General features: G+C 39.8%; 1 protein-coding gene across 1 annotated transcript in view; it reads right to left on the reverse strand.

Annotated features, from left to right (window-relative positions):
• LOC140211633 (kinesin-like protein KIF27) overlaps positions 1-25,974 on the reverse strand; it is a 66,173-nt gene that overhangs the window by 32,084 nt on the left and 8,115 nt on the right. Inside the window, exons 3-6 of the mRNA XM_072281582.1 lie at positions 25,091-25,485; positions 17,695-17,892; positions 13,614-14,602; positions 13,015-13,158 (exon numbers count right to left, since the gene is read on the reverse strand). Coding sequence (XP_072137683.1) covers positions 13,015-13,158; positions 13,614-14,602; positions 17,695-17,892; positions 25,091-25,388 — 1,629 coding nt within the window. The 5' untranslated portion in view covers positions 25,389-25,485. The remainder of the gene's footprint in view (positions 1-13,014; positions 13,159-13,613; positions 14,603-17,694; positions 17,893-25,090; positions 25,486-25,974) is intronic.

Raw genomic sequence — 25,974 nt, forward strand, 5'->3', positions numbered from 1 at the left:
TGAAGAAGTTTCCCCTCATATTCCCCTTAAACCTCACCTTTTGCCCTTAAACTATGACCTCTGGTTGTAGTTCTACCCAACTTAGTGGAAAAAGCCTGCTTGCATTTACCCTATCTATACCCCTCATAATTTTGTATATATTTCTCACTGACTTCATGCCTTTCCTTTATTCTTAATACTTTTCCTTGACTCTAATTAACTGGCTGTAAATAACAATGTTAATTAATCATATGCCAATTAATTTGTTGCAGTTTTATGGAATACACTGTTGGTTATAAAGGTACTGTATAAGTGTATACAGTTTTGTTCTTTCTCTAATGTTTTTTAATGCACAATGTAACAGAGAGCAATACTGTACTGAAGTCCCTTTGCAGTTTTCCAAAACAGATGTTGCTCTCTTAGGCAAAGAAATAATGATCTGTATCAATATGTATTTGGCCCATTTGTCCCTTGAAAGCCACCTGCAGTTGTAATTACCTTTTGCGGTCACACAGTTCCAAATGCCCTCAAAGCCTTACTGCTGTGGCCAAGCTATGAGACATGGCTCTAAGTCACTGACATAGAAAACAAAGATACTACTCTCTAATTATGTCATGCTTTTAAAAATGTTCATAAATCCTATCCCCAAGAATCCTCTCCAACAGCTGGTCTGTAATTTGCAGAATTATCCTTATTCCCCTTTTTGAACAAAGGATTACTATTAGCTAGTCAACAGTCCTCCAGGACCTTGCCTGTGCCTAGAATGGACATGAAGAACTTTGCCAAGGCCCAGTAGTCTCATCTCTTGCCTTTCCCAATAACCTGAAGAATAATTGTATCAGGCTCTATTCTTCAAGAAACCCAACACCATATCTTCCTTAATCTCAAAACATGTTATCATGCTCCACAATGATCTCACTATCTTTCATGTCCTTTTCCTTTGTGAATACTGATGCAAAGTATCAGTTCTGGTGATAGATATTTGCAAAACACCTACATTCTTAAAAATTCAAGTTACTGTACATACAACATGCAAATTACTGTAAATTCAAGTTACTGTACATGTAAACAATTTACATTATTATGAATGTAAATTAATAGAAATAGCTCAGCACATTACAGGTGTCCCCCACTTTTCGAACGTTCGCTTTGCGAAACCTCGCTGTTATGAAAGACCTACGTTAGTTACCTGTTTTCGCTAACAGAAGGTATTTTCACTGTTATGAAAAAAGGCAGCACACGAAAAAAGCAGCGCACAATAAAAGGCAGCGCGCACCCCGAGCAGCCAAGCTCCTCCCCCGGAACTGCATTCTAGCCAGCATTGCTTAAACACGTGCCTGTAAGCAGCCATTAGCAAGATGAGTCCTAAGGTATCGGAAAAGCTTAAAAGAGCTCGTAAGGATGTTACACTTAGCGTAAAACTAGACATAATTAAGCGTTTCGATCATGGTGAACAAAGTAAGGACAAAGTGAGTTTGGCTTGTGGAAGTTGACGAAGATGATGTTGAAGAGGTTTTGGCATCTCACGACCAAGAACTGATAGATGAAGAGCTGATGCAATTAGAAGAGGAAAGAATAACAATCGAAACCAAATGCAGTAGCGAACGCACTGAAAGTGAAGTCGTCCAGGAACTGAACGTGAACCAACTGCGTGAGATTTTGCTTCAATGATTGCAGAAAAGTACGACTTTAATTTTGAAAGGGTACATCGGTTTAGGGCATATTTGCAAGATGGTTTGAGTGCTTACAAAGAACTGTATGATAGAAAAATGCGCGAGGCTAAGCAGTCAGCATACTGTCATTTTTCAAGCCTTCCACATCAGCCACAGCAGACGACGAACCTCGATCTTCGATATCGAGGCAGGCAGACATAGAAGAAGATGACCTGCCTGCCCTGATGCAAACAGATGACAATGAGATGACACCCCAGTGTCCCACCACCCCAACCCTCAGGCTGCGGACCAATATCGATCCGCGGAGCATGCAGCGGTAGCCGAGACATGTAAATGTCGGCCCAGATCAGAGGCAATTGCCGATTGCATTGCCTCTGATCTGGGCCGACATTTATGTGCCGGGCGGCACCTGATTAATTAGCTCGTTTATTTTGGCTTTTTTCTTAAAGATGTGCTGGATGCATCCCGGCTACCGCTGCATTCTCCGCAGATCGGTATCGGTTCGCTGCCCGGAGGTTGGGGACCACTGCACCACCTCAACCTCCGACAACTCAGCCTAACACACCATCATCAGTGTGCTCGGCACTGTCTTCCAGATTCCCGTAAGTGATACTACACTGTACATATATTATTTCTACTTTATATCGGCTGTGTATTTTTATGTGTTATTTGGTATGATTTGGCAGCTTCATAGCTTAAGGGTTACTGGAGAGCGTGTTTCTGCTGAGAGCGCTTGCATGAGATTTTCGCTACGGAGAACAGTGCAGTAATGATTGTAGAAAAGTATTTCTACTTTATATAGGGTGTGTATTTATCATATCATTCCTGGTTTTACTATATGTTACTGTTATTTTAGGTTTTATATGTTATTTGGCATGATTTGGTAAGTTATTTTTTGGGTCTGCGAACGCTCACAATTTTTCCCATATAAATAAATGGTAATTGCTTCTTCACCTTACTACATTCCGGCTTATGAACCGTTTCATAGGAACGCTCTACCTTCGGATGGCGGGGGAAACCTGTACATAGTGATTCTGAGCTTAATGATACGTCTAAAATTAGTGGTAAGAGAGAGATTTAAAAACCTACAGAGAGCAACAAAAAGAATCATTAGGAGGGAAAGGATGAAATATGAAAGCAAGCTAGCAAACAATATCAAAGTGGATAGTAAAGCTTTTTCAAGTATGTAAAAAAATTGAAAGAGAGGTGAGAGTGGATATAGGACCACTAGAAAATGAGGCTGGAGAAATAATAATGGGGGACAAGGAGATGGCAGTTGAAATAAATGAATATTTTGCATCAATTTTCACTGTGGAAGACACTAGTAGTGTGCCAGATGTGAAAGGTACGAGGGAAGAGAAGTGAGTGCAGTTACTATTACAAGGGAGAATGGGCTCAAAAATCTGAAAGACCTAAGGGTACATTAGTCATCTGGACCAGATGAATTGCACCCTAGGATTCTGAGAGAGGTAGTGGTAAAGATTGTGGAGGCATTAGTAATAATCTTTCAAAAATCATTAGACTCCGGCATGGTACAAGAGGACTGGAAAATTGCTAATGTCACTCCACTCTTTAAGGAGGAAGGCAGCGGAAAGGGAATTATAGACCAGCTAGCCTCACCTCAGTGGTTGGGAAGATGTTGGAGTCAATTGTTAAGGATGAGGCTATAGAGTACTTAGCAACACAGTACAAGATAGGACAAAGTCAGCATGGTTTCCTTAAGGAAAAATCTTGCCTAAAAAATCTGTTGGTACTCTTTGAGGAGATTACAAGTCGGACAGATAAAGGGGATGCAGTGGATGTTGTATATTTGGATTTTCAGAAGTCCTTTGACAAGGTGTGACAAATGAGGCTGCTTATCAAGTTAAGAACCCATGGTATTACAGGAAAGCTACTGGCATGGTTAGAGCATTGGCAGATTAGTAGGAGGCAGTGAGTGGAAATAAAATGATCCTTTTCAGGATGGCTGCCAGTGACTAGTGGTGTTCTACAGGGGTCGGTGTTGGGACTGCTTTTTTTTATGCTGTTATCAATGATTTAGATGATGGAACAGATGGCTTTGTTGCCAAGTTTCCAGATGATACGAAGATTGGTGGAGGGGCAGGTAGTGTTGAGGATACAGACAGGCTGCGGAAGGATTTAGATAGATTAGGAGAATGGGCAAGAAAGTGGCAAAGGAAATACAATGTTGGAAAATGCATGGTCACACACTTTGGTAGTAGAAATAAATGTACAGACTATTTTCTAAACGGGGAGAAAATCCAAATATCTGAGATGCAAGGGGATTTGGGAGTCCTTGTGCAGAACACCCGAAAGGTTAATTTGCAGGTAGAGTCAGTGGCGAGGAAGGCAAATGCAATGTTAGCATTCATTTCAAGAGGTCTAGAATATAAGAGCAAGGATGTGATGCTACGGTTTTATAAGGCACTGGTGAGGCCTCACCTTGAATATTGTGAACAGTTTTGGGCTCCTCATCTAGGAAAAATTTATGTTGGCATTAGAGAGGGTTTAGAGGAGGTTCACAAGGATGACTCTGGGAATGAAAGGGTTGTCATACGAAAAACATTTGTTAGTCCTGAGTCTGTACTAGCTAGAATTTGGAAGGATGGGGGGGATCCGATTGAAACCTTTTGAATGTCGGAAGGCCTAGACAGAGTAGATGTGGAAAGGATGTTTCCCATGGTGGGGGAGTCTAGGACAAATGGGAACAACCTCAGGACAGAGGGGTGTCCATTTAAAACAGAGATGTGGAGAAATTTCTTTAGCTGGAGGGTGGTGAATTTTTTACTACAGGCAGTTGCAGAGGCTAGGTCATTGTGTATACTTAAGGCAGAGCTTGATAGGTTCTTGATTGAACATGGCATCAAAGGTTACAGGGAGAAGGCCGGGGAGTGAGGCTGAGAAGGGGAAAAAGGAATCAGCCATGATTGAATGGTGGAACAGACTCGTTGGGCCAAATTGCCTAATTCTGCTCCTATGTCTTATGGTCTTGAATAGAGATGAAATCTAAGGTTTGAAAGATATACCAGCATCACACCTCTAGCATATTCTGTACTTCTGCACGGCAGCCAGCACAAGTTAAATCACAAAGAAAACTACTTAACAACAATTTACAGTTGAGGAAAGAATCTACAGCGACAATGGAACTTTATTTCTGCATTCTTTCGTCAATATTTTTTAACATCATGCTCATATTCTGGTATAAATACTTGAAGTATGGGATCTTTAGATATGAAGTATCTGCTAAAAAGGTCCTCCAATCAATTTTGTTTGTTTTATTGCTTTAATGTTATAATGCAAGCCAATTGTTTTCCTCAACATTATATTTGGACATGCAATTTTAATTGCATGTTTATTTTGGGAAAAATAGTGGTTACAATCATAATGGTAAGTTTGAATCGGAATGTTTCATAGAAACATAGAAACGTAGAAAACCTACAGCGCAATACAGGCCCTTCGGCCCACAAAGTTGTGCCGAACATGTCCCTACCTTAGAAATTACTAGGCTTACCCATAGCCCTTTACTTTTCTAAGCTCCATGTACCTATCCAAAAGTCTCTTAAAAGACCCTATCATATCCGTCTCCACCACTGTTGCCGGCAGCCCATTCCACGCACTCACCACTCTCTGCATAAAACACTTACCCCTGATATCTCCCCTGTACCTACTTCCCAGCACCTTAAACCTGTGTCCTCTTGTGGCAACCATTTCAGCCCTGGGAAAAAGCCTCTGACTATCCACACGATCAATGCCTCTCATCATTTCAATTACAAAATGTTAATATTAGTTTAAATATATATGGAGTGACATTAATCCTAGTGCAATGTTTGTTTAGAGCTCTGCTAAGAAAACTAGGTCACCTATTTAATTTCAAATTGCTGTTCACTCAAGATAGAAACAAGTTTTCCAATCACTCCATTCCTACAAAAAAAAATGAGACACATAGATGGAGTACACAGCTGGTATCTTTCTCCCAATGTCGAAATGTCTAATACTAGAGGTTGTACATTTAAGGTGAAAGGGGGAAGTTCAAAGGAGAACAGTGGATGGCTGGAATGCTGTGCCGGGGTAGTAGTAGAGGCAGATACAATAAAGGCATTTACAAGGTCCTTAGATATGAATACAGGTATGCAGAGAACAGAATGATATGAACCATATGCAAGCAGAAGAGATTCATTTAATAAGAGGTCATTCGTTGAATTAGTTCAGCACAATATTGTGTACTGAAGGGCTAGTTCCTCTGCTGCACTGTTATATGTTTTATGTTAAACAGCAGGATTCAAATGATTAAACAGGGTTTCCATTATGTGCTAGAGAACTCATATGTTTCTTCTGTCCCATTGTCTACAGTAACTATGGGTGGGATACAGAGCTATTTCTATATACTTATAAGCTCCTTACAAAGGACTTTCTCAGTGGTGGTCCTGCTGAATGTGCTGCATAAGCTGTAGCTGTCGGATATGTGTCAGAGGTAGGGCTAACATTCCCCCTTACTCTGAAGGAGAAGGATAAGATTGACTCTGATGCGTCTCCTTTGTTCCCCACTGTAGTATAGTGCATCATGTTTCTATTTTGACATTAACGAAGAGAAAAATCTCAGCAGGCTAAGGTTTTTTCAATCTGGTGAAGACAAATACATAACTTTCTGCAGGCTCTGCTCCAGTATGCATTGATGCTTGGGCATCTCAGATCAGGGATGATTTAAGATCAATGACACCATGAAATCTTAGACTCTAGAATTGTGAACCACTAGGATTTTTGCTCACCCAATGTTCAAATTGTCGTTGATCTTTACAAGTAATTTGTCGTTGTCATGCCAAGTATTTAAGAATAATTATTAATACTGCTCCTTGTATTTCTCTTGGGAGTAGATATGTGGTGAAGATCACATTCACTTGTCTCTAGATGAGAAGAATCTACACTGTATTTCTGGAGAAGTACTTTGACCGCTAGGAAAAGGCAATAAAGGAGAACCCTGGCAATAACTTCCCTTATAGCAGACAAAGGGGACATACTGCAGTTGGATTTGCCTCCTTTCAAGAAGATAGCTTTATAACAGAATCCTGAGGTACTTAAGCACATCCCTTTCTTCCCAGGCATTTATGATTGAAGCTTTAGAACTTCAGCAGTGTCAACTTTGCTTTTTATTGGCCTCTGTTGGTAAGGGACAAAGGCAAATAATTTTTAGAACGGAATGAAAGATATTCATGTTATGGACAAAGTCACAGGGAGGATTTCTTTGAAATGCTCTTTCCATCAGATGCTGATTGCTTTCCTTTGTTGATAAGTTCACTTTCATCTTGGATGTTTGAGCCATAAATGGCCTTGACAGTGCTGAAGAATCTGTACATATGATTATCGGGGAGTTGATGAAATACTTGTGCTCTGGCCATGCCCCACTTGTTATTTTTTAGTCACAATATTTCTGTTGTACCTCAGCTTTGAGGTCCATTTAGAGTTGTTGCTTTTCTCTAGATGTTTAGTAGAATCCATTGTGTTTGGATTTCCAGGTTATTTTCATCAAACCAACCCTTATGCTTTCTGAGCACAAGTCTCTTCGTACTTTGTACATGTTAACTATTTGAGCAATCCAGATATAATGGACTCTGCAGCTCCTATAGGTTGAAGGCATTAGGTAAAGTAAAATTTGAGTGTTTGTCGCATGATAGTATGATAAGGTCTTGTTCTGTGAGTAAATATGAACTGCCATTTTGAGAAGCAATTTAAAAATTCACTGCTGATTATTCTTGGCATAATTTGGCAGTGTTTTACTCATGAACAAGTACTAGCAAGGAAGTAACCCCAACAAAAAATGAGATCTATTTCCTTAGGACTGCTAAAATACACAGAAATGAGCTCAAGATATTCTACTCTGGGTTATTTCAATAGTGACTATACAATAGCATGAATAATCTCCAGTTTATTATCTCTAAAAGGAATGAAATATTAGTCGTTAGTTTCAGAGTTGAAATGCTGATCTCTACACTGAAATTAAAGTTGGAAGTGCACTTTGAAGCAATGTTTAAACTTTGATGAGGGAATTTTAGCTCAAGAACATAATGTTTGTAAGAAGGGAAGAATGATAGGCAAGGAATAATTATTATATTAGTTCACTTCAACATTGATGATATAAGCTGCATGAGGTTGCTCACAGAGAGAACTTCTCCTTCCTTATTATATCTTAAATTAGCTCAGCTTCTATTTCAAAGCACAGAATTCAAGTCCTGGACCTATCCAAATGTCCAAAACACCTAGCTTCACACCTCATTATAAAAGTAATTGAGTTATACAGCATGGAAACCTGGCCGTTAGGCTCAGTCTGTCAGATCAACCAATCTTCCTACCCAAGCTAGTCCCATTTGTCTTCATTTGGCCCATATCCCTCTAAAGTTCTCCTATCCATGTACCTGTTTAAATGCCTTTTAAATATTGTAAATGTACCCACTTCGAGCACTCCTTCGGCAGCTCATTTCAAATACTCAACACTGTCCATGTGAAGAAGTTGCTTGGAAGGTGCCCTTGTGACAACAGACCAAATTATCAGAAGATTGATGTTGATAAGAGGACAATGGGGGAACATTCAGAAATGTTAATGGGGGGCGAGAGAGATTAACGAAAGGGAGACACAGTTCCGAGTATTGTCAAGACCGGTTGCTTTGAACCTGAACTGTTTAAAGTTTGATGGACAGGCGATACCCCAGCAGGGGGATAAAAGGGACAGGTTCGCTAGGGCAACAGACACCACGACACCATGAGGTAACGAGACCCTGGAAGCGGTGTGCCCCCACAAGTTGGTGCGAGTTTTGGAGGTCTGGTCGCGGGACCAGCCATAGACGCACAGGGTGGAAAGGTACGGGTGGCGGGAATCTGGTGTGTGTGTCCGCCCTTGCCTCGGTGCCAGATTCACCGCAGAAGAACGATCGTATCTGGAACGGAGGGGTCACAGTCGGTGACCTCAGAAGACATTACAAAGGGCTCACCCGAAAGCTAACTGCGAGGAATATCGAAGGTCTGTTTGGAATCCGATTTGCATATTCATTCGCTCTCTCTCCCTCCCCAACGGCACAACAGCGATTACTGCGAACTGAACTAAATTGAACTGAACTCTGTGTCACTTGAGACTGATCATTTTACCCCTAGACTGCGAGAGAGCTTGATTGATCCTATTATCCTAGTTCTGTGTACATGTGTGTTTTATCATTGCTAACCTGTTGCATTTATATCCTTATGATTAGAGTACTGTGTTGCTTATTTCTTTAATAAAACTTTCTTAGTTCCAGTAATCCAGACTCCAACTAAGTGGTCCATTTCTGCTGGTTTGGCAACCCAGTTACGGGGTACGTAACACCCTTTAAATCTTTCCCCCTCACCTTAAATCTACGCCTCCTAGTTTTAGATGCCTATCACAGGAAAAAGTCTGTGAGCATTCACCTTATCTATGTCCTCCAAGATTTTATACACTTTGATATGCATAGTCCTCAGCCCCCCTTTCTCTCCAGGGGAAAAAAGCCTCAGCCTGTCAAGATCTTCTTTATAACTCAAGCCTTTTAGTCCCAGTAACAACCATGTGAACCAGAAATGCACATAATTGTCCAAGTGCAGTCTCACCAATGTCTTACACACTTGTAACATGATATCTTAAATCTGTACTCAATATCCTAACTGATGGAGACAAGTGTGCCAAAAGCTTTTTCCACCTTGTCATCTATGTTGCTACTTTCAGGGAACTATGCACTTCACTATATACTTTTACTACCAGGTCTCTGTTCCACAGCATTCTCCAGGACCCTACCATTTACTGTGCAAGTCCTGCCCACAATTAACTTACCAAAATGCAATACTTTCAACTTGTCTGAGTAAATTCCAGTTGCCATTTCTTGACCCACTTTCCCTGTTGAAATAGACCTTGTTGTAATCTTAGATAACCTTCTTTACTGTACACCATGTCTGTCACCACTTTTGGTGTCATCTACAAACTTTCTAAACATGTGAACAACTTTCTCATTCACACTGTTAATAATGATAAAGAACAACAGTTCTCCAGCATGGATCCCTCTGACACATTGCCGGTCACAGCCCTCCAATCTGAAAAACAATCGTCCAGTATTATCCCTTATTAAAGGCCTGGCTAAAATCCATGTAGACAATGTCTACTACTGTGCCCTCATCCATTATCTTAGTCACCTCTTCAAATAAACTCAACCAAATTTCTAATACATGTTTTTCTATGCACAAAACCACACTGATATCCTTAATCAGTTCTTTGCCTTTCCAAATGCAGATAATTCCTGTCTCTCAGAATCCCCTCCAGTAACTTTCCCACCAGTGATGTTAATTTCACTGGCCCATTGTTTTCTGGTTTATCCTTGCATCTCTTCTTAAACAAAGGTGCGATATTTGCCTTCTTTTTCAGAATCTCATCCATGGCTAATGATGAACCAAAGATCTCTGTCAGAGCCCACTGATTTCTTTCCGACTTTTCCACAACTCCCTAGGATACACTTGGACAGTCCTTGGATATTTATCTACTTTTGTGCATTTTAAGACCGCTATCACCTCCTCTTTTGTAATGTGATATTTCAAGGCATCACTATTCTCTTACCTGAATCCCCTAGCTTCTATGACCTTCTCCAGAGCAAGAAGGGACTTGAAATATTCATTTAATACCTTGCCCATTTCTTGTGATTCCACCTATAGAAGACCCCATTGATCCTTAAGGGGCCTTATCCTGTTGCTAGTTAATCTTTTGCTCTTAGTGTACTTATTGAATCTCTTAAGATGCTCCTTTGCCATATGTACCAAAGCTAATTCATGTCATCTTTTTGCCTTCCTGATTTCCTTCTTAAGTGTAGTCCTACGTCCCTTATACTCCTCAAAGGATTCATTTGATCCTAGTAGTCCATACCAGATGATGCATTCTTCATTTTCCTGATCAGAAGCCAAATATCCTGCATCAGCCAAGGTTCCCAAATCCTGTCAGTCCTGCCCCCTCTCTAAATACAAGAGATTCTGCAGATGCTGGAAATCTTGAGCAAGATGCTGGAGGAAGTCAACAAGTCAGACAGCATCTATGGAGGGGAATAAACAGTCAATATTTCAGGCATAGACTCTTCATCAGGGCTGGATAGGGATGGGACAGAAGCCAGAATTACAAACGTTTGTAGGAGGAGGGGGAGGGGAAGGAATGCAAACTGGCAGGTGATAGGTGAGACCAGGTGAGGGGGTGGCAGAGGGGATGAGATAAGAAACTGGTGAGGGGGGAGATAGATGAAAGAGGTAAAGGTTGAAGAGAAGACAGTGGACCATGGAAGAAAAGGAAGAAGGGGAGCCAGAGGGAGGAGATGGGCAGATGAAAAGAAGAGAATGGGTGAATGGGTAACCATAACGAGGAATTAAAAAAGAAAGAAGGAGGGAGGAGGAGAAATTACTTGTAGAGAAATCGATGTTCATAGTTTGGTTCATTGATGGTTGGAGGTTAATTGGACAGAATATGAGGTGTTGCTTCCCCAATCTGAGTATGGCCTCACCATGGCAGTTGAGGAGGCCATGGACAACATGTCAGAATGGCCACTTTTCCCACTCTGCAGACCTTTGTCATTCCTACCCACCTGACTTCACCTATCACCTATTACCTTCTAACTATACTCCATCCCTCCCCCACCTTCTTATTCTGGCATCTTCCCCCTTCCTTTCCAGTCCTGAAGAAGGGTCTCGGCTCGAAACATCAGCTGTTTATTCACTTCCATAGATGCTGCCTGACGTGCTGATTTCCCCCAGCATTTTGTGTGTGTTCCTCATCTCTCTAGCAAGAAGATACTGGAACTGAATTCCCTTATCTAAGTCTCCCAACTTGCCAGACGTACCTCTCCAAATCAACCTTTGAAAGTTCCTGCCTAATGCCATCAAAATTAGCCCAGCCCAAAATTACAACAGGTCCATTTTTTCCATAACTACTTTAAAACTGTTAGAATTATGGTCACTGATCTTAAAGTTGTATAAAACCAGAAATCAATAAAGAATAATGCAGCTTTGTGGAAAACACTGGAACCAGAAATGCAATTTTCATGCTACGGATGATCTGTGAACGAGCCATCCAGGTACAAAAAGACATCTACCTATGTTTCATTGACTATGCAAAAGCTTTTGACAATGTCAGACAGCAAGATCTTCTGGAAATGCTTCAAAATCTTTACATAGATGGGAAAGATATACGTTTCTTAAGAAACTTATACTGGGACCAGACAGTATCCATCAGAATAGAAGGAGAAGTGAGTGAGTATGTGAATATCATGAGAGGAGTCAGGCAAGGTTGTGTCTTTTCGCCAGACTTATTCAACCTGTATAGTGAAAATATCTTGAGAAGTATCAAAGACATCAAAGGATTCACAATTGGAGGCCATAATATAAATAACACCAGATATGCTGATGACATCGTACTAATAGCTGGCTCAGAAACAAAACTTCAAGAACTACTCACTATAGTGGCAGCAGAAAGTAATCGCAGAGGCCTCTCAATCAACACCAAGAAGACAGAAAGCATGGTCATCTCCAGAAGGACAAACATCCCACAATGTGTGATCAAGATCGGAAATACAAACATCAAACAAGTCAACAAATTCAAATATCTTGGCAGCCTAATAACAAGTAATGGCAGGTGCGATATCAAATACAGAATAGCAATGGCGAAAGAAGCTTTCCAAAAAATGAAGACCATATTAACAGACAGAAAGATGAGCACGTACACTAAAAACACAATACTGAAGTGCTGCATTTATTCTATCCTGACTTACGGAAGTGAATGCTGGACCATTTCTCCAGCAATGGAGAAGAGACTAGAAGCAGCTGAATTATGGTTCTACAGGAGAATGTGAAAAGTATCATGGACCACACATACATCAAATGAAGAAGTTCTCAGAAGAGCCCAAGCAGTTCGATCACTCATACCAACAATAAGAGAAAGACAACTCAGATTTCTAGGACACATCATGCGGAAAGATGAACTAGAAAAACTTATACTCTCTAGAAAGATTGAGGGGAGCAAACCTAGAGGAAGACCTTGGCTTATGTACATCAAAAGCATAGCCAGGTGGCTACACATCGAGGAAATGGAAGTCATCCAAAAAATGAAGGATAGATCTATATGGAAAGCCATGGTCACCAAAGTCCGCATCGGATATGGTACCTAGACAGACAGACAAATCTTGAAGTGCTTCCCTATCAACACGTCAGTCACTTGTCTTGGCTCATTTAGCAATAGGATATCCAGAATTGGCCTCTCTTTAATAGGAATTAATTAAATATGGTTAAAAAAACGATTAAATAAATTAATAATTTGACTAAAGCGGAATAGGGATGGACTAACCTGAATGCGGCATCTTTCTTGCGATTCTGTTAAAGTTTCCAGGAGTTCCACTTTTTCCTGCTCTAGTGCATGTATTTGCCCCTGCAATTCCTTCATCTCCATGGCTTTTTGACTGAATAACTCTTCATCTGTAGCCAAGCTATCCTAAGGAAGATAACAGCAATACTTATGCACAAAACATAAAGAGATCTACCAAATTTCACTTAAATGTTGTTTCCTAAAGAAATATTAAAAAATTATTCAGGTTAATTCCCATTCTGAATTTCTTCTGACTATTATTTACCAAGCCTTTATGGTATAATTATTGTTAATTTTACTTTAGAAAATATTAAATTTACACAGATCTCAAAGTAAATCACTGTGACTATAATTGCCTGTTTGGTTTAGTCATATTTATTAAATCACAGCAAACTATTTGCAATCTCCTGGCACTGTTGACAAGTTCATAAAAAATAATTTTCAATGCCTCTTGTCTCAACAACTCCTCCCTCATTTTCTGACAATTTTGGTTTATACCATCTATTTTATGCTATAATCATTGTAAGACTATAGTCTTAATTACAGAATGTGTACTTATGGCAAAACTCAGTTTACTGTACCTGGCATTTCTTCAACTCCCTTTTCAATTGAAATATTGTAATATGATGAGAATTTTGTCCTCCATTTCCAAATACACCCTCGATACCACTCGTGTCAGTCAATTTATTCTGCAGTTCCTCTACCAGGTTGAACCACTCCTTCATTTTTTGTTGTTGGTTTGCTTTCAGATTGTTTGTATCTCTAACTTCTGACAGCAAGTATGAGGCTTCATCTATGCAATGTTTATAATGATAGCTTTCCTCTTGTAGATGGGCCACCTGCTCTTCCAAAGAATGGATCCGTTTTTTGTCTTGACTTAACAAGTCTTGTGATGTCTGGTTGGCCTGTGTGAGTAGACTTGTCCGTTGATTCTGTAGTGCTTCCCTAAGTGTTTTAATTTCTAGTTCCATTTCATCGATGCGATCCCAGTCCGGGCCATAATTTACAATAGGTTTGTTTCTTATATCTCTGGCTCTATTAGCATACTTCAGAGTGTTAAGGGATTCATCAAAGGTGGATGAAGAAGGGCTAATGCAGGCAATCATTGTAGTTTTGGCATTCCCTCCAAGAGAGTCCTTAAGCAAACGAGTTATCTTAGTATCTCTATATGGAATGTGTATACTTTTTCTCTTTGGGTCTCCAAGGGCACTGATCACATTTCCAAGTGCCAAGAGACCACTGTTTATTTGAATTGATTCCTTAAATCGTTCACCAGTGTTCCCTGTTTTTGTAACTCTTTCAGAACCAGCAAGATCAACAAAGCAAAATTTGGAAGAGATCAACTGAAATGATATCTGTGATTCTTCTGTAAGGCTGTCATTATGTTTATTTAATTCTGATTCACTTTTAGGCCGTTTTTGGTTGAGGTACATTGTGAAAATGGCATGTGATCGACTGGAATGTTTATTCATCTGGGTGGTACCTGTGTGTCGGGCTGCATTTCCAGCCTCCAAAAGGCTTATCATTTCATCTGGTGTCTCAATTTCACACTCCTTGGCGCCAATGATCACTAGAATAAACAAGGGATATAGAAAGAAATGTTCACTATAGTATGTTAACAAGCCTTTCAATTGAAAAATAAAACAATTTAGTTTGATGTTACTTTACATTGAGCATCCTCATGCATTAATTTTGTGGAGTAGTATGACAAAAGAATTCAGTTTGCGTTTTTACAAAGTTTCCATGGAAAACAGCAACAGTGAAGGCAGTCATGAAACCTTAATCTAAATTGATTCTATTTTCAAACGAATAGCATATTCTTCCCCCTAGAGTTAAGAAGGCCAAACTATGCAAAGGGATACGGATAAGTCAAAATCAAAAAAGCTGCAGATGCTACAAATCTGAAATATACACAGAAAATGGTAGTAACTCAGCAGGATCAGGCAGCAATTGTAGAAAGTGAAAAAGAGTTACTACTTCAAGTTGTTCTGATCAAGGATCTTTAAACCGAAAAGTTAACTCTGTTTCTCTTTCCACAAATCTATCTGATCTGATGAGTATTTCCGGCATTTTTTGTTTTGATATGGATAAGTCAGAGGACAGGAAAGGTAATGTGGAAAATATGAGGTTTTGCACTTCATTAATAGCAGATTAGAAATACCATAACTTTTAAATAATGAGAAAACGTTAACGTGCAGAAAGATCTTGATATGATGGTGCATGAAACACAGAAAAATGCAGATAGAATAAACAATTTGGAAGATAAAATTAAATAGCTTTCTTTGGAAGGCGGTTGTAGTACAAATTAGGCAATATTTTACACAACTATGGCAACACTGCACTTGAAATATCATTTGAGTTTTGGAATGTACCGAATGAAAATAATCCATTTATTCTTATCTTGTTTTCCGTCCTTTAACCACGCTGCTATTGTTAGAGTAGATTCGCTGAAGTTGGATGATGACAGATTTGAGTAAGATTGGCCAATACTCATGGAATTTGGAAGAATGAAAGGTTAATTCATTGTGTTGTTCAAGATTCTGCAAAAGATTGCCAGGGTAAACCTTATCAGGTTGTCTTGCCTAGTTGGAGAAAAAAGAACTAGGGGAAAGTTTCAGGATAAGGGTCACCAATTAAATCCAAGAAGTTTCTTTTATGAAGATATTTGTAAATCCCGAGCATTCTGTAGCTCAGAGGGTTGTAACCATTCAGTCATTGGGAATATAATGACATACTAATTAAGTTATGGGACTAGTATCCAGAGGAATAAACCACAGGCCTTCTTAGTTCAAATGTCACTAAAATAGCTAGGAAGTGTCAATTAATAAAAGCTGGAAATAAAAAAGGTTGTATCAATAATGGTGACAGTAAATCTACAAGATAGTTTGAAAACCAGGCTTATTTATTAATATGCCACAGGGAAAAAACCTGCCACCTGTTCTCCCCTAATATGATCCCAAACAGCAATGACTGATTCTTAACTGGTCTAACAAAGCACTTAATTCAAGCCTCTAATGCCAGTCTCTAATGTCTATTTCACTGAGAAAGAATATTTGTTTAAAAAGACAAGGGTGTGATTGATAGATTTTTTGACACAAAAGGTAGCTAATAAGCTATGGATTTGGCAAAAGAGGAAACAAAGTAAAAGATCAACTGTAAATTGTGAAGTAGTCCCTCAGGACTGTTCGGCCTAATCCAGCTATTTAAAAAAAAATTCTGTACATTTTTCACATCTCACAATAATTACAATGCCCACCTGGCACACTTATTCCATGCTATACTTCCCCAACTCTCCCTCAAACAATCCTGATTAATCAGGGCGGTAGACCAACATTATCTGCCCAAAGAAATTCCATCCAATTACTGCAAGTGCAAGCCTCACACTCACATCCTACTATGGTAGGTACATCAACTAAATATAAAAGGGAGAACTCACAATATTCTTATCACTTCTTCCTACAAAGATGGCACAAGATGCAGCACCTGAAGCAGTGATACACAGGAGATCAAAGAGTACTTCAATGTGTCATTATAGTAGAGGACAGAATGCTGGCTGTAACTGGATTAGTTGTCACAAAGCTAATTGAAAGTAAAGATGCTTCCTACATGTTTTTCTGATACAGATGCTGCAGATGGTGATATCTCTCACTTGAACTATAGACCCACTCCTTGTGCCATTCTCCTTTCAAGAATCCATCATTTGGTAACAACAGAGGGAATTATATTAAAAATACCTAGTCATTCATTCTGAGCCTCAGATACTGACTATTTCACACATATAGTTTTCAGAAGGAATCTGCAGGTACTAAGCCACTGGGCATGAGCGACCTGCAGGATGAAGGGTACCCTAATGCCAATTTTATGAATTCTATCTTGTAGTGTGATTGATATTCTTTTGAAGCTGTAGACTATAACTTAAACTATAACTTATAGTTTATCATTAGTATTACAAACAATCCCCTACATTTGTGCCCAACAAGGGTTCAGTTACAGACTCTTTTTTGCTAGTCTTAATTAATCAGTTCTGGAATTTATAACTCACAATGTGATGTGATAATATTTATTCTTTTAAACACAAGGAATTCTCAGATGCTGGAGATTTTGAGCAACAGACAGAAAATGCTGGAGGAACTCAGCAAGTCAGGTAGCATCTATGGAGGGGAATGATCAGCTGACGTTCTGGGTCGAGACCCATCATTAGGAGTGGAAAGGAAAGGAAGGCTACAAACACAAGAAAGTCTGTAGATGCTGGAAATCCAGAGTAACACACGCAAAATGCCGGAGGAACTTAGAAGGTCAGGCAATAATCTATGGAACAGAATAAACAGTCATTGTTTTGGGCTGAGGCCTTTCATCAGGACTGAAAAGAAGAGGGAAGAAGCCAGAATAAGAAGTTGGTGGGGAAGGGAAGGAGTACAAGCTAGAAGGTGATAGGTGGAAAAGGTAAAGGGCTGAAGTTCAAAGACATACCAGTTAGTAGCTTAATTGGTCATTGTAAATTGTTCCAAGATTAGGCTAGTGTTAAATCAATGGGTTGCTGGGTGGCGCAACTTTAAGGACCAAAAGGGCCTTTCTCTAAATAGGAGCTGTATCCCTAAGCAAAAATAAATAAATAAATAAATATTTCACTGCTTGAATTAACCTCACAAGGAATGGAATTACCTGTATTTCCTTTTTCATCTTCTCGAATATGAATGTCTTTGTTGGTGCTCTGTATCTCCAAAAGGTCCCGAAGCTCTTCTTTATACACTTCAATGTAGGATACTTTCACATTGAAGTAATTATGTTTTTCCGCAATATTTTGGAAGATCTCATTAATAGCACGTGGAATAATCCCTTTCAACTCATCAGAAATTGAAGCTTTAAGTCACAAAAAACAGAACTCTATTAAAATATCTAGCATGCTTTTGTATCACAATACAATAATGTACTGAAATCACAATCGTAATCATGGTTTTATAAACTATAAATAACATAATATAATCATGTTTTAGAAACTATAAATAATTTTATTGGTGCAGATTAGGTTAGGGTTAACATGCTGATGCAATAAATATACTGAATTGCTAAACTTTAGACATGCATTACAGAATATGCATTCTGAAAGTAAATTTACGAGCTAATGTTTGCAGGTGGGTATATTGAGAAAATGCATTTGCACAGTCCATGATTTACTTAAATGGAAGATTACAGATTGTGAACCTGTCATTTCCCGAATTCCTAAAATGCAAATTAAAAGAATCAGATTGGTGACAACAGAATATTATTTGGCCCATTGTGTCCTTGTTAATCAAAAGGCAGCCACTCAGCGTTTTTTCACCTTTCAATAGTTCCTACATAGCCCTAAAGGTATTGGCTATTTAAGTATACATCCAGGGATTTATCAAATATGATTGGGTTTTTTCCTGTCTCCACCACTCTTTCAGGCAATAAGTTCCAGACCCCTACCAGCCTCCAAGTTAAATAGCTGTCTTTGCGTCCTGTCTTATCCTTTTCAATTGCTTTAAATTACCTTTTATCACCAGTTTACGCTCTTTTGCATGATAGAGAATGGCAAAATGTGTGTGCGTGTGAGTGTGTGTGTGTACTGCCAACAATTTCTTTTATGTGGCTGGCAGTGTGCCTTAAATTCTAAAATGAAAATGAATGGTATGTAGGGTTTATTAAAACCATCCCTGCAGTATAGGATAAGGTTCCAAATGAAAGTAACTCTTAAAATGCTTAATCCATCCATAATGAAAATGAAAACACTATCATGGTTACATGATTGCAATATCTTGAAATTAATTTAACATAATGCAATCAAAATATGCATTTGGCAAATGTTAGTGATTCTATTAAAATCTCTAAATTTTTAATTGCCTTTGGTGACTTAATTTATTAATAAAATGAAAATCATAGTGGATTCTCAGCAACAGAAACAGATATGTTTTCCAAAATTCCTTTATTTCCCTCTTCCCTGTAGAACTCACTACATATGTGAAAGTCCAGTGTACAATGTCTTTCAACCATTTGGTTCTTGAACCAACCAGTTAAACGCTGATCACTACTGTTTAGCAAAACTATAACCACTTTGACCATCTTGCACTAAGATGGATGTGTTTTATTTTGATTTCGTCATGTTTTCTTTTAAAATTTGTGTCTAATTTATGATCAATTTACATATTTATAGTGAATGCCGCTTGCATGATGCTATGTGCCTGCGAAGCTACTGCAAGTCAGTTTCTAATGCCTTGCACTTGAGCATACAGGTTTCCCCCGCCATCCGAAGGTAGAGCGTTCTTATGAAACGGTTCGTAAGCCAGAATGTCGTAAAGCGAAGAAGCAATTACCATTTATTTATATGGGAAAATTTTGTGCGCCCTCGCAGACCCAAAAATAACCTACCAAATCATGCCAAATAACACATAAAACCTAAAATACAGTAACATATAGTAAAAGCAGGAGTGATATGATAAATACACAGCCTATATAAAGTTGAAATATTTCTCTACAATTGCCTGCACTGTTCTCCGTAGCGAAAATCTCATGCAAGTGCTGTCAGCAGAAAATCTCACGCAAGCGCCATTTGCAAAAACACTCTCTCCAGTAACCTTTAAGCTATGAAGCTGCCAAATCATACCAAATAACACGTAAAAATACACAGCCTATATAAAGTAGAAATAATGTATGTACAGTGTAGTATCACTTACGGGAATTGGGAAGACAGCGAGCACACTGATCATGGTGTGTTAGACTGAGTCGTCGCAGTTTGGGGTGGTGTAGTGGCCCCCACCATCCGGGCAGCGACCCGATACCGATCCGCGAAGCATGCAGCGGTAGCTGGGAGGCACACAGCACATCTTTAAGAAAAAAGCCGAAATAAACATGCTAATTAATTAGGTGTCGCCTGGCACTTAAATGTCGGCCCAGATCAGAGGCGATTGCCGACTGCCTCGCCTCTGATCTGAGCCAACAATTACGTGCCGGGTGGCACCTAATTAATTAGCATGTTTATTTCGGCTTTTTTCTTAAAGATGTGCTGTGTGCCTCCCGGCTACCGCTGCATTCTCTGCGAATCAGTATCTGTCCGCGGCCTGAGAGTTGGGGTGGTGGGACACTGGGGTGTCATCTCATCGTCGTCTGTTTCCATTAGGGCAGGCAGCTCATCTTCTCCTATGACCGCCCGCCTTGATGTCGAAGGTCGAGGTTCGTTGTCTGCTGTGGCTGATGTGGAAGGCTTGCTTGACTGCTGAGCCTCACGCATTTTTCTATCATACAGTTCTTTGTAGGCACTCAAACCATCCTGCAAATATCCCCTAAACCTACGTACCCTTTCAAAATTAAAGTCGTACTTTATCATTGCAGTGAAAATCTCACGCAGTTGCTTCACATTCAGTTCGCTACTGCATTCGGTTTCGATTGTTATCCTTCCTTCTTCCAATTGCATCAGCTTTTCATCTATCAGTTCTTGGTCATGGGATGCCAAAACCTCTTCAACATCATCTTCGTCAACTTCCACAAGCCAAACTCACATTGTCCTTACTTGGTTCACCACGATCAAAACGCTTAATTATGTCTAGTTTTACGCTAAGTGTAACACCCTTACGAGCTCTTTTAGGCTTTTCCGACACATTAGAACTCATTTTGCAAACAGCTGCTCACAGGCATGTGTTTAAGCAATGCCAGTGAGAATGCAGTTCCGAATCCGGGGAAGAGCGGCTGCTCGGGGTGCGCACTGTCTTTTATTGCATGTTGCTTTTTTCGCGCGCTGATTTTTTTTCATAACGGTGAAAACACCTTCTGTTAGCAAAAACAGGGAACTAACATAGGTCCTTCGTAACAGTGAGGTTTCGTAAAGCGAACGTTCGAAAAGCAGGGGACACCTGTATTGTTACTTTGCAATATATGCATATTGTCATCTGTGTAGCTATATGTTAACAATTTGGAAGAGAGGGCCAAGTGTTGCATTATCTAAGTTTGCTGATGACACTAAATTGAGTGGAAAAGCAAATTGTGCAGAGGTTGAGGAGAATCTGCAGAAATACATAGATGGGTTAACCGAGTGGGCAAGGATCTGGCAGATGGAGTACAATGCTGGTAAATGAGAGGTCATTCATTTTGGAAGCAAAAATAGAATATCAGAATATCACTTAGATGGTGAAAGGAAGCATGAGAGGCTACGTCATTAAATATATTTAAGATACCGATAATTTTTTTGTACAGTAGGGGAATTAGGATTATGGGGAAAACAGAAGAACATAAGAACATAAGAAATAGGAGCAGGAGTAGACCATCTGGCCCATCGAGCCTGCTCCGCCATTCAATAAAATCATGGCTGATGTGGCCATGGACTCATCTCCACCTACCTGCCTTTTCCCTCTACCCTTAATTCCTCTACTATGCAAAAATCTATCCAAATTAAATATATTTACAGAGGTAGCCTCCACTGCTTCACTGGACAGAGAATTCCACAGATTCATCACTCTTTAGGAAAAGCAGTTCCTCTTCATCTCCATCCTAAATTTACTTCCCCGAATTTTGAGGCTATCTATGTCTCCTAGTTCTGGTCTCACCTACCAGTGGAAACAACTTTCCTACCTCTATCCTATCTATCCCTTTCATAATTTTATACGTTTGTATAAGATCTCCTCTCATCCTTCTGAACTCCGCGAGTACAGTCCCAGGCGACTCCATCTCTCCTCATAGTCTAACCCCCCATCTCTGGAATCTACCTGGTTGATTCTCCGCATGCCCTCCAAAGCCAGTATATCCTTCCTCAAGTAAGGAGACCAGAGCTGCACACAGTACTCCAGATGCGGCCTCAACTATACAGTTGTAGCATAACCTCTTTACTCTTAAAATCAATCCCTCTATCAATGAAGGCCAACATTCCATTTGCCTTCTTGATAGCCTGCTGCACCTGCAATTCATGCACATGCAATCCCAGGTCCTCCTACACAGCAGCTGGCTGTAATCTTTTACCATTTAAATAATAACCTGATCTTCAATTTCACTTTCCAAAGTAAATGACCTTGCAATTACCAACATTACACTCCATCTGCCAGACCCTTGACCACTCAATTAAAGTTTCTATATCTCTCTGCAGACTCTGTGTATGCTCTGCACAATTTGCTTTTCCACTTAATTTAGTGTCATCAGCAAACTTAGATACACTACAATATTTCAACAATGAGATGGGTTGGGAACTTACCAGAGCATTCTTTTATTTCGTTAGTTATCCATGGCTGGCTCTCCCCACCCTTACTGTCCTTGCTTTTAACTGGAATATACTTTTGTTAAGCACCATGAAAAATCTCTTTGAAAGTCTTCCACTGTTCCTGAACCATCCCATAATATAGCCTGTGTTCCCAGTCTATCCTATCCAATTCCCTCCTCATCCCGTTGTAATCTCCCTTGTTTAGGAATAATAAACTGGTTTTAGATCAAACTATTGCACCCTCCATTTGTATGACAAACTCAGTCATGCTGTGATCACACTTACCGAGAGGATCCTTAACTACAAGATTGCTCATTTTACCTGTCTCATTGCATAGGACCAGATCCAAGATGGCATGTTCCCTTGTAGGTTCAGTCACATGCTGTTCTAGAAAGCTATCACATATGCATTCTATGAAGTCCTCCTCAAGACTGCCTCGACCAACTTGATTCACCAAATCTATGTGCAAGTTAAAGTCCCCACAGTAACTGCTGTTCAATTCTTCAATGCCTCAGATATTTCTCCGTTTAGTGCCTGTGCCATTGTAATATTATTATTTGGATGCCTATAGACCACTCCCACCAGTGATTTTTTTCCTTTTACTATTCCTAATCTTTACCCAGATGGATTCAACATTCCGCTCCTTAGACTTTATATTGTTTCTCACTATCGCCCTGATCTCATCCTTAATTAAGAGCGCTACCCCACCTCCCTGACCTTCCTGCCTATCCTTCCGTTATACCTGATATGCTTGGATATTTAATTCCCAATCCTCTCCACCCAGCAATTACGTTTCTGTAATGGCCACTAAATTATACCACTTTATACCGATTTGTGCCACAAGTTCACTGACCTTGTTATGAATACTACGGACATTAAGATAAAGTTCCCTTATACCCATTGTGCCTTTAAAATCTAGCAATCTTTGTCTCTTATGCACTTGACTTTACTGCACTCCACCCTTACTTTTCTCTTTTTTAACTTTTGCTTTTGATTTATCTTTATCCACAATTTTCTCTTTTACTTTAACCACACTTCTCCAATATGTTGAACCCACCCTCCTGCTATTTAGTTTAAAGCCCTATCCACTACCCTAGTTATGTGATTCACCAGGATTCAGGTCCCATCATGGTTCAGGTGGAGCACGTCCCAATGGAATAGCTCCCTCCTTCCCCAAAACCGGTGCCAATTTCCATGAATTCAAACTCACTTCTTCCACACCAATCCTTGAACCACACATTTAACTTTCTAATCTTCTTAACTCTGTGCCAATTTGCACGTGGCTCAGATAGTAATCCAGAGATTACCACCTTTTTGGTTCTGCTTTTTAATTTAGTCCTTAGCTGCTCAAATTCCCTCATCAGAATCTCTTTCTTTGTTCTATCTATGTTGTTGATACCCACATGGACCACAACAACTAAATCTTTCCCCTCCCACTGCAAATTTTCTGCAGGTCAGATAAGATGTTCCGAACCTGGGAACCAGGCAGGTACTACAGTATTTGGGACACTCTATACCTGCAACAGAGAACTTTGTCTATTCCTCTAACTATACTACCCCAATCACCACAACATTTCTCTTCTCTCCCCCCTCTTGAATGGCTCTCTGAACCACAGCGACATAGTTAGGTTGCTCATCCTTCCTACAGCCCCCACTCTCATCCACACAGGGAGGAAGAATCTCAGACCTGTTGGACAAGCTCAAGGGCTGAAGCTCCTCCAGCACTGTATCTTGGATGCCACTACCTGCCTCACTCACAACCACATCCTCTTGTCCCTGACCACAGACTGAATTTGCGACAGCTAATCTAAAGGGTATCCTGAAACAAGAGCATCAAGGTAACTCTCTCCTCCTCTGATGTGTCACAGTGTTTGAAGCTCAGATTCCAGGTTATCAACTTTGAGCCTGAGTTTCTCAAGCAGCCAACACTTGCTGCAGATATGGTCACCAGGAATCACAATGGGGTCCACCAGCTCCCATGTCATGCTACTACAGAACATCACCTGATCCTGCATCCTCCTTCCTTTATTTAATTAGTTGTAGTTTGGTGACTTTTTATTCAACCACTACAAAATTTTGCCCGCTACTCAACTGTGCCTTCTCACCGAAGCCTGTTGAGCCTCTCAAGCCAAAGTTGGTAAACTCTGCTCTCCCCACCAGTAAACTATACCATGAAGTGACTTTTAGTCCCACCTTGTTAGGCCTACAACAACTTCGCCACTATACTAATTATTAGTTCAGTTTTTTCTTTGAAAAACACACTAATCGCCTCTATTACTGCTAGCACTAGTGAACTGCTTATGCAAAAGTGAAAAAACTAGCCGCCCAAAACAAGGGATAGACCGGAAAAATATTCCTTTGCGTCTCCTGTAAGGCAACCAAACACAAGTTATATAAGCAGCTGTGACACAGCTAGGCGGAGGTGAGTCCACAGTCAGATCAGCCACAATCTTATTGCATGGCAAAGCAAGTTTGATGGCCCAGATGGCATACTCTTGCTCCTATTTCTTAAGATCTTGTAGACTTAACTTTGACTAATGTTTCTCCATCATCATAGATCTGTAAAGGACATACCACATTAACAATCTCATCTCTAGGGAAGCTCTTGATTGTCGATTGTTCGGGCAGTTGGAGGCAATGACGAAACTATGAACTTTAGCACATAAAGATTTGACATTTGGTTTAACCGCACTTGTATTGCATCAGCTTGTGCTAACTCTAATCATGACATACAGTACATTAGCGTCAGACTAATGTTTAAGTGTATAGAGTACTTCAAGTTAATGTAACTTAATATAACAGAACATTGGTTTGTACTATTTATGATTCACAAAAGGAAAGATTTTTTAAAAGACTTACCCACATGTCCACCTCCCATGGTATATGTTTTTCCAGATCCTGTTTGTCCATAAGCAAATACAGTGGCATTGTAACCCTCAATTGCTGATGCCACCAAAGGCCTTACACAAGCTAAGTATACATCTTCTTGCGAGGATTTTTGACCAAATACAAGATCAAATGTAAAAGCACGATCTCTCCCAATTACAACCTGTTGTGTGTTTGGAACAACTCGAACACAAACTTGATGGTTGTGAAGGATCTCTTTTGGAAGGAGAGGCCGAATCCTCACAGCAACTTTCACTGCAATCTCTTCCATAGTAGATGTTTGAAAATTTTGATGTTTAAAACAACTCTTTTACTTCTATGCATGCATTTTGAAGGTTATTTTTCTTCCATGTTCGGATGTGTGTAGACTTAAAAGAAAAAAGTATGCATGTTAAAACCTTATGAATGTGATAAGTTAGTTAACTGGACTACAAAAAATGAACAAACAACAAAAACAACAGTTACATTTTTAGATTTTAAAAAAATGATGGATCGAGTAGGGAGGTGAAAGAGTGTATTTTCTAAAAAGCCTTTGAAAAAGTATCACTCAATAAACTAATAGGGCAAAGACTTCTGCACAGTACTGTAGAAATTTAATGTATTGCACTGTACTGCTGCCACAAAAGAAAACATATTTCATGACATATGTGAGTGATGATAAACTTGATTTTGATATGGGTCTCTTGTGACTGAGAGTGGGAAGGGGGCAGGCAGAGGGGAATTATGGTTGCGAAAGGGTTGGAGGAGATGGGAGGGAGTGGGAAGCACCAGAGAGACATTCTGTAATCATTAATAAACCAATTGTTTGGAATCAAATGACCTTGCCTGATGTCTCAGACCTGCGTGTGTCTGCACCT

The sequence above is a fragment of the Mobula birostris genome, chromosome 17 (assembly GCF_030028105.1).
Source record: "Mobula birostris isolate sMobBir1 chromosome 17, sMobBir1.hap1, whole genome shotgun sequence".
NCBI lineage: Eukaryota > Metazoa > Chordata > Chondrichthyes > Myliobatiformes > Myliobatidae > Mobula > Mobula birostris.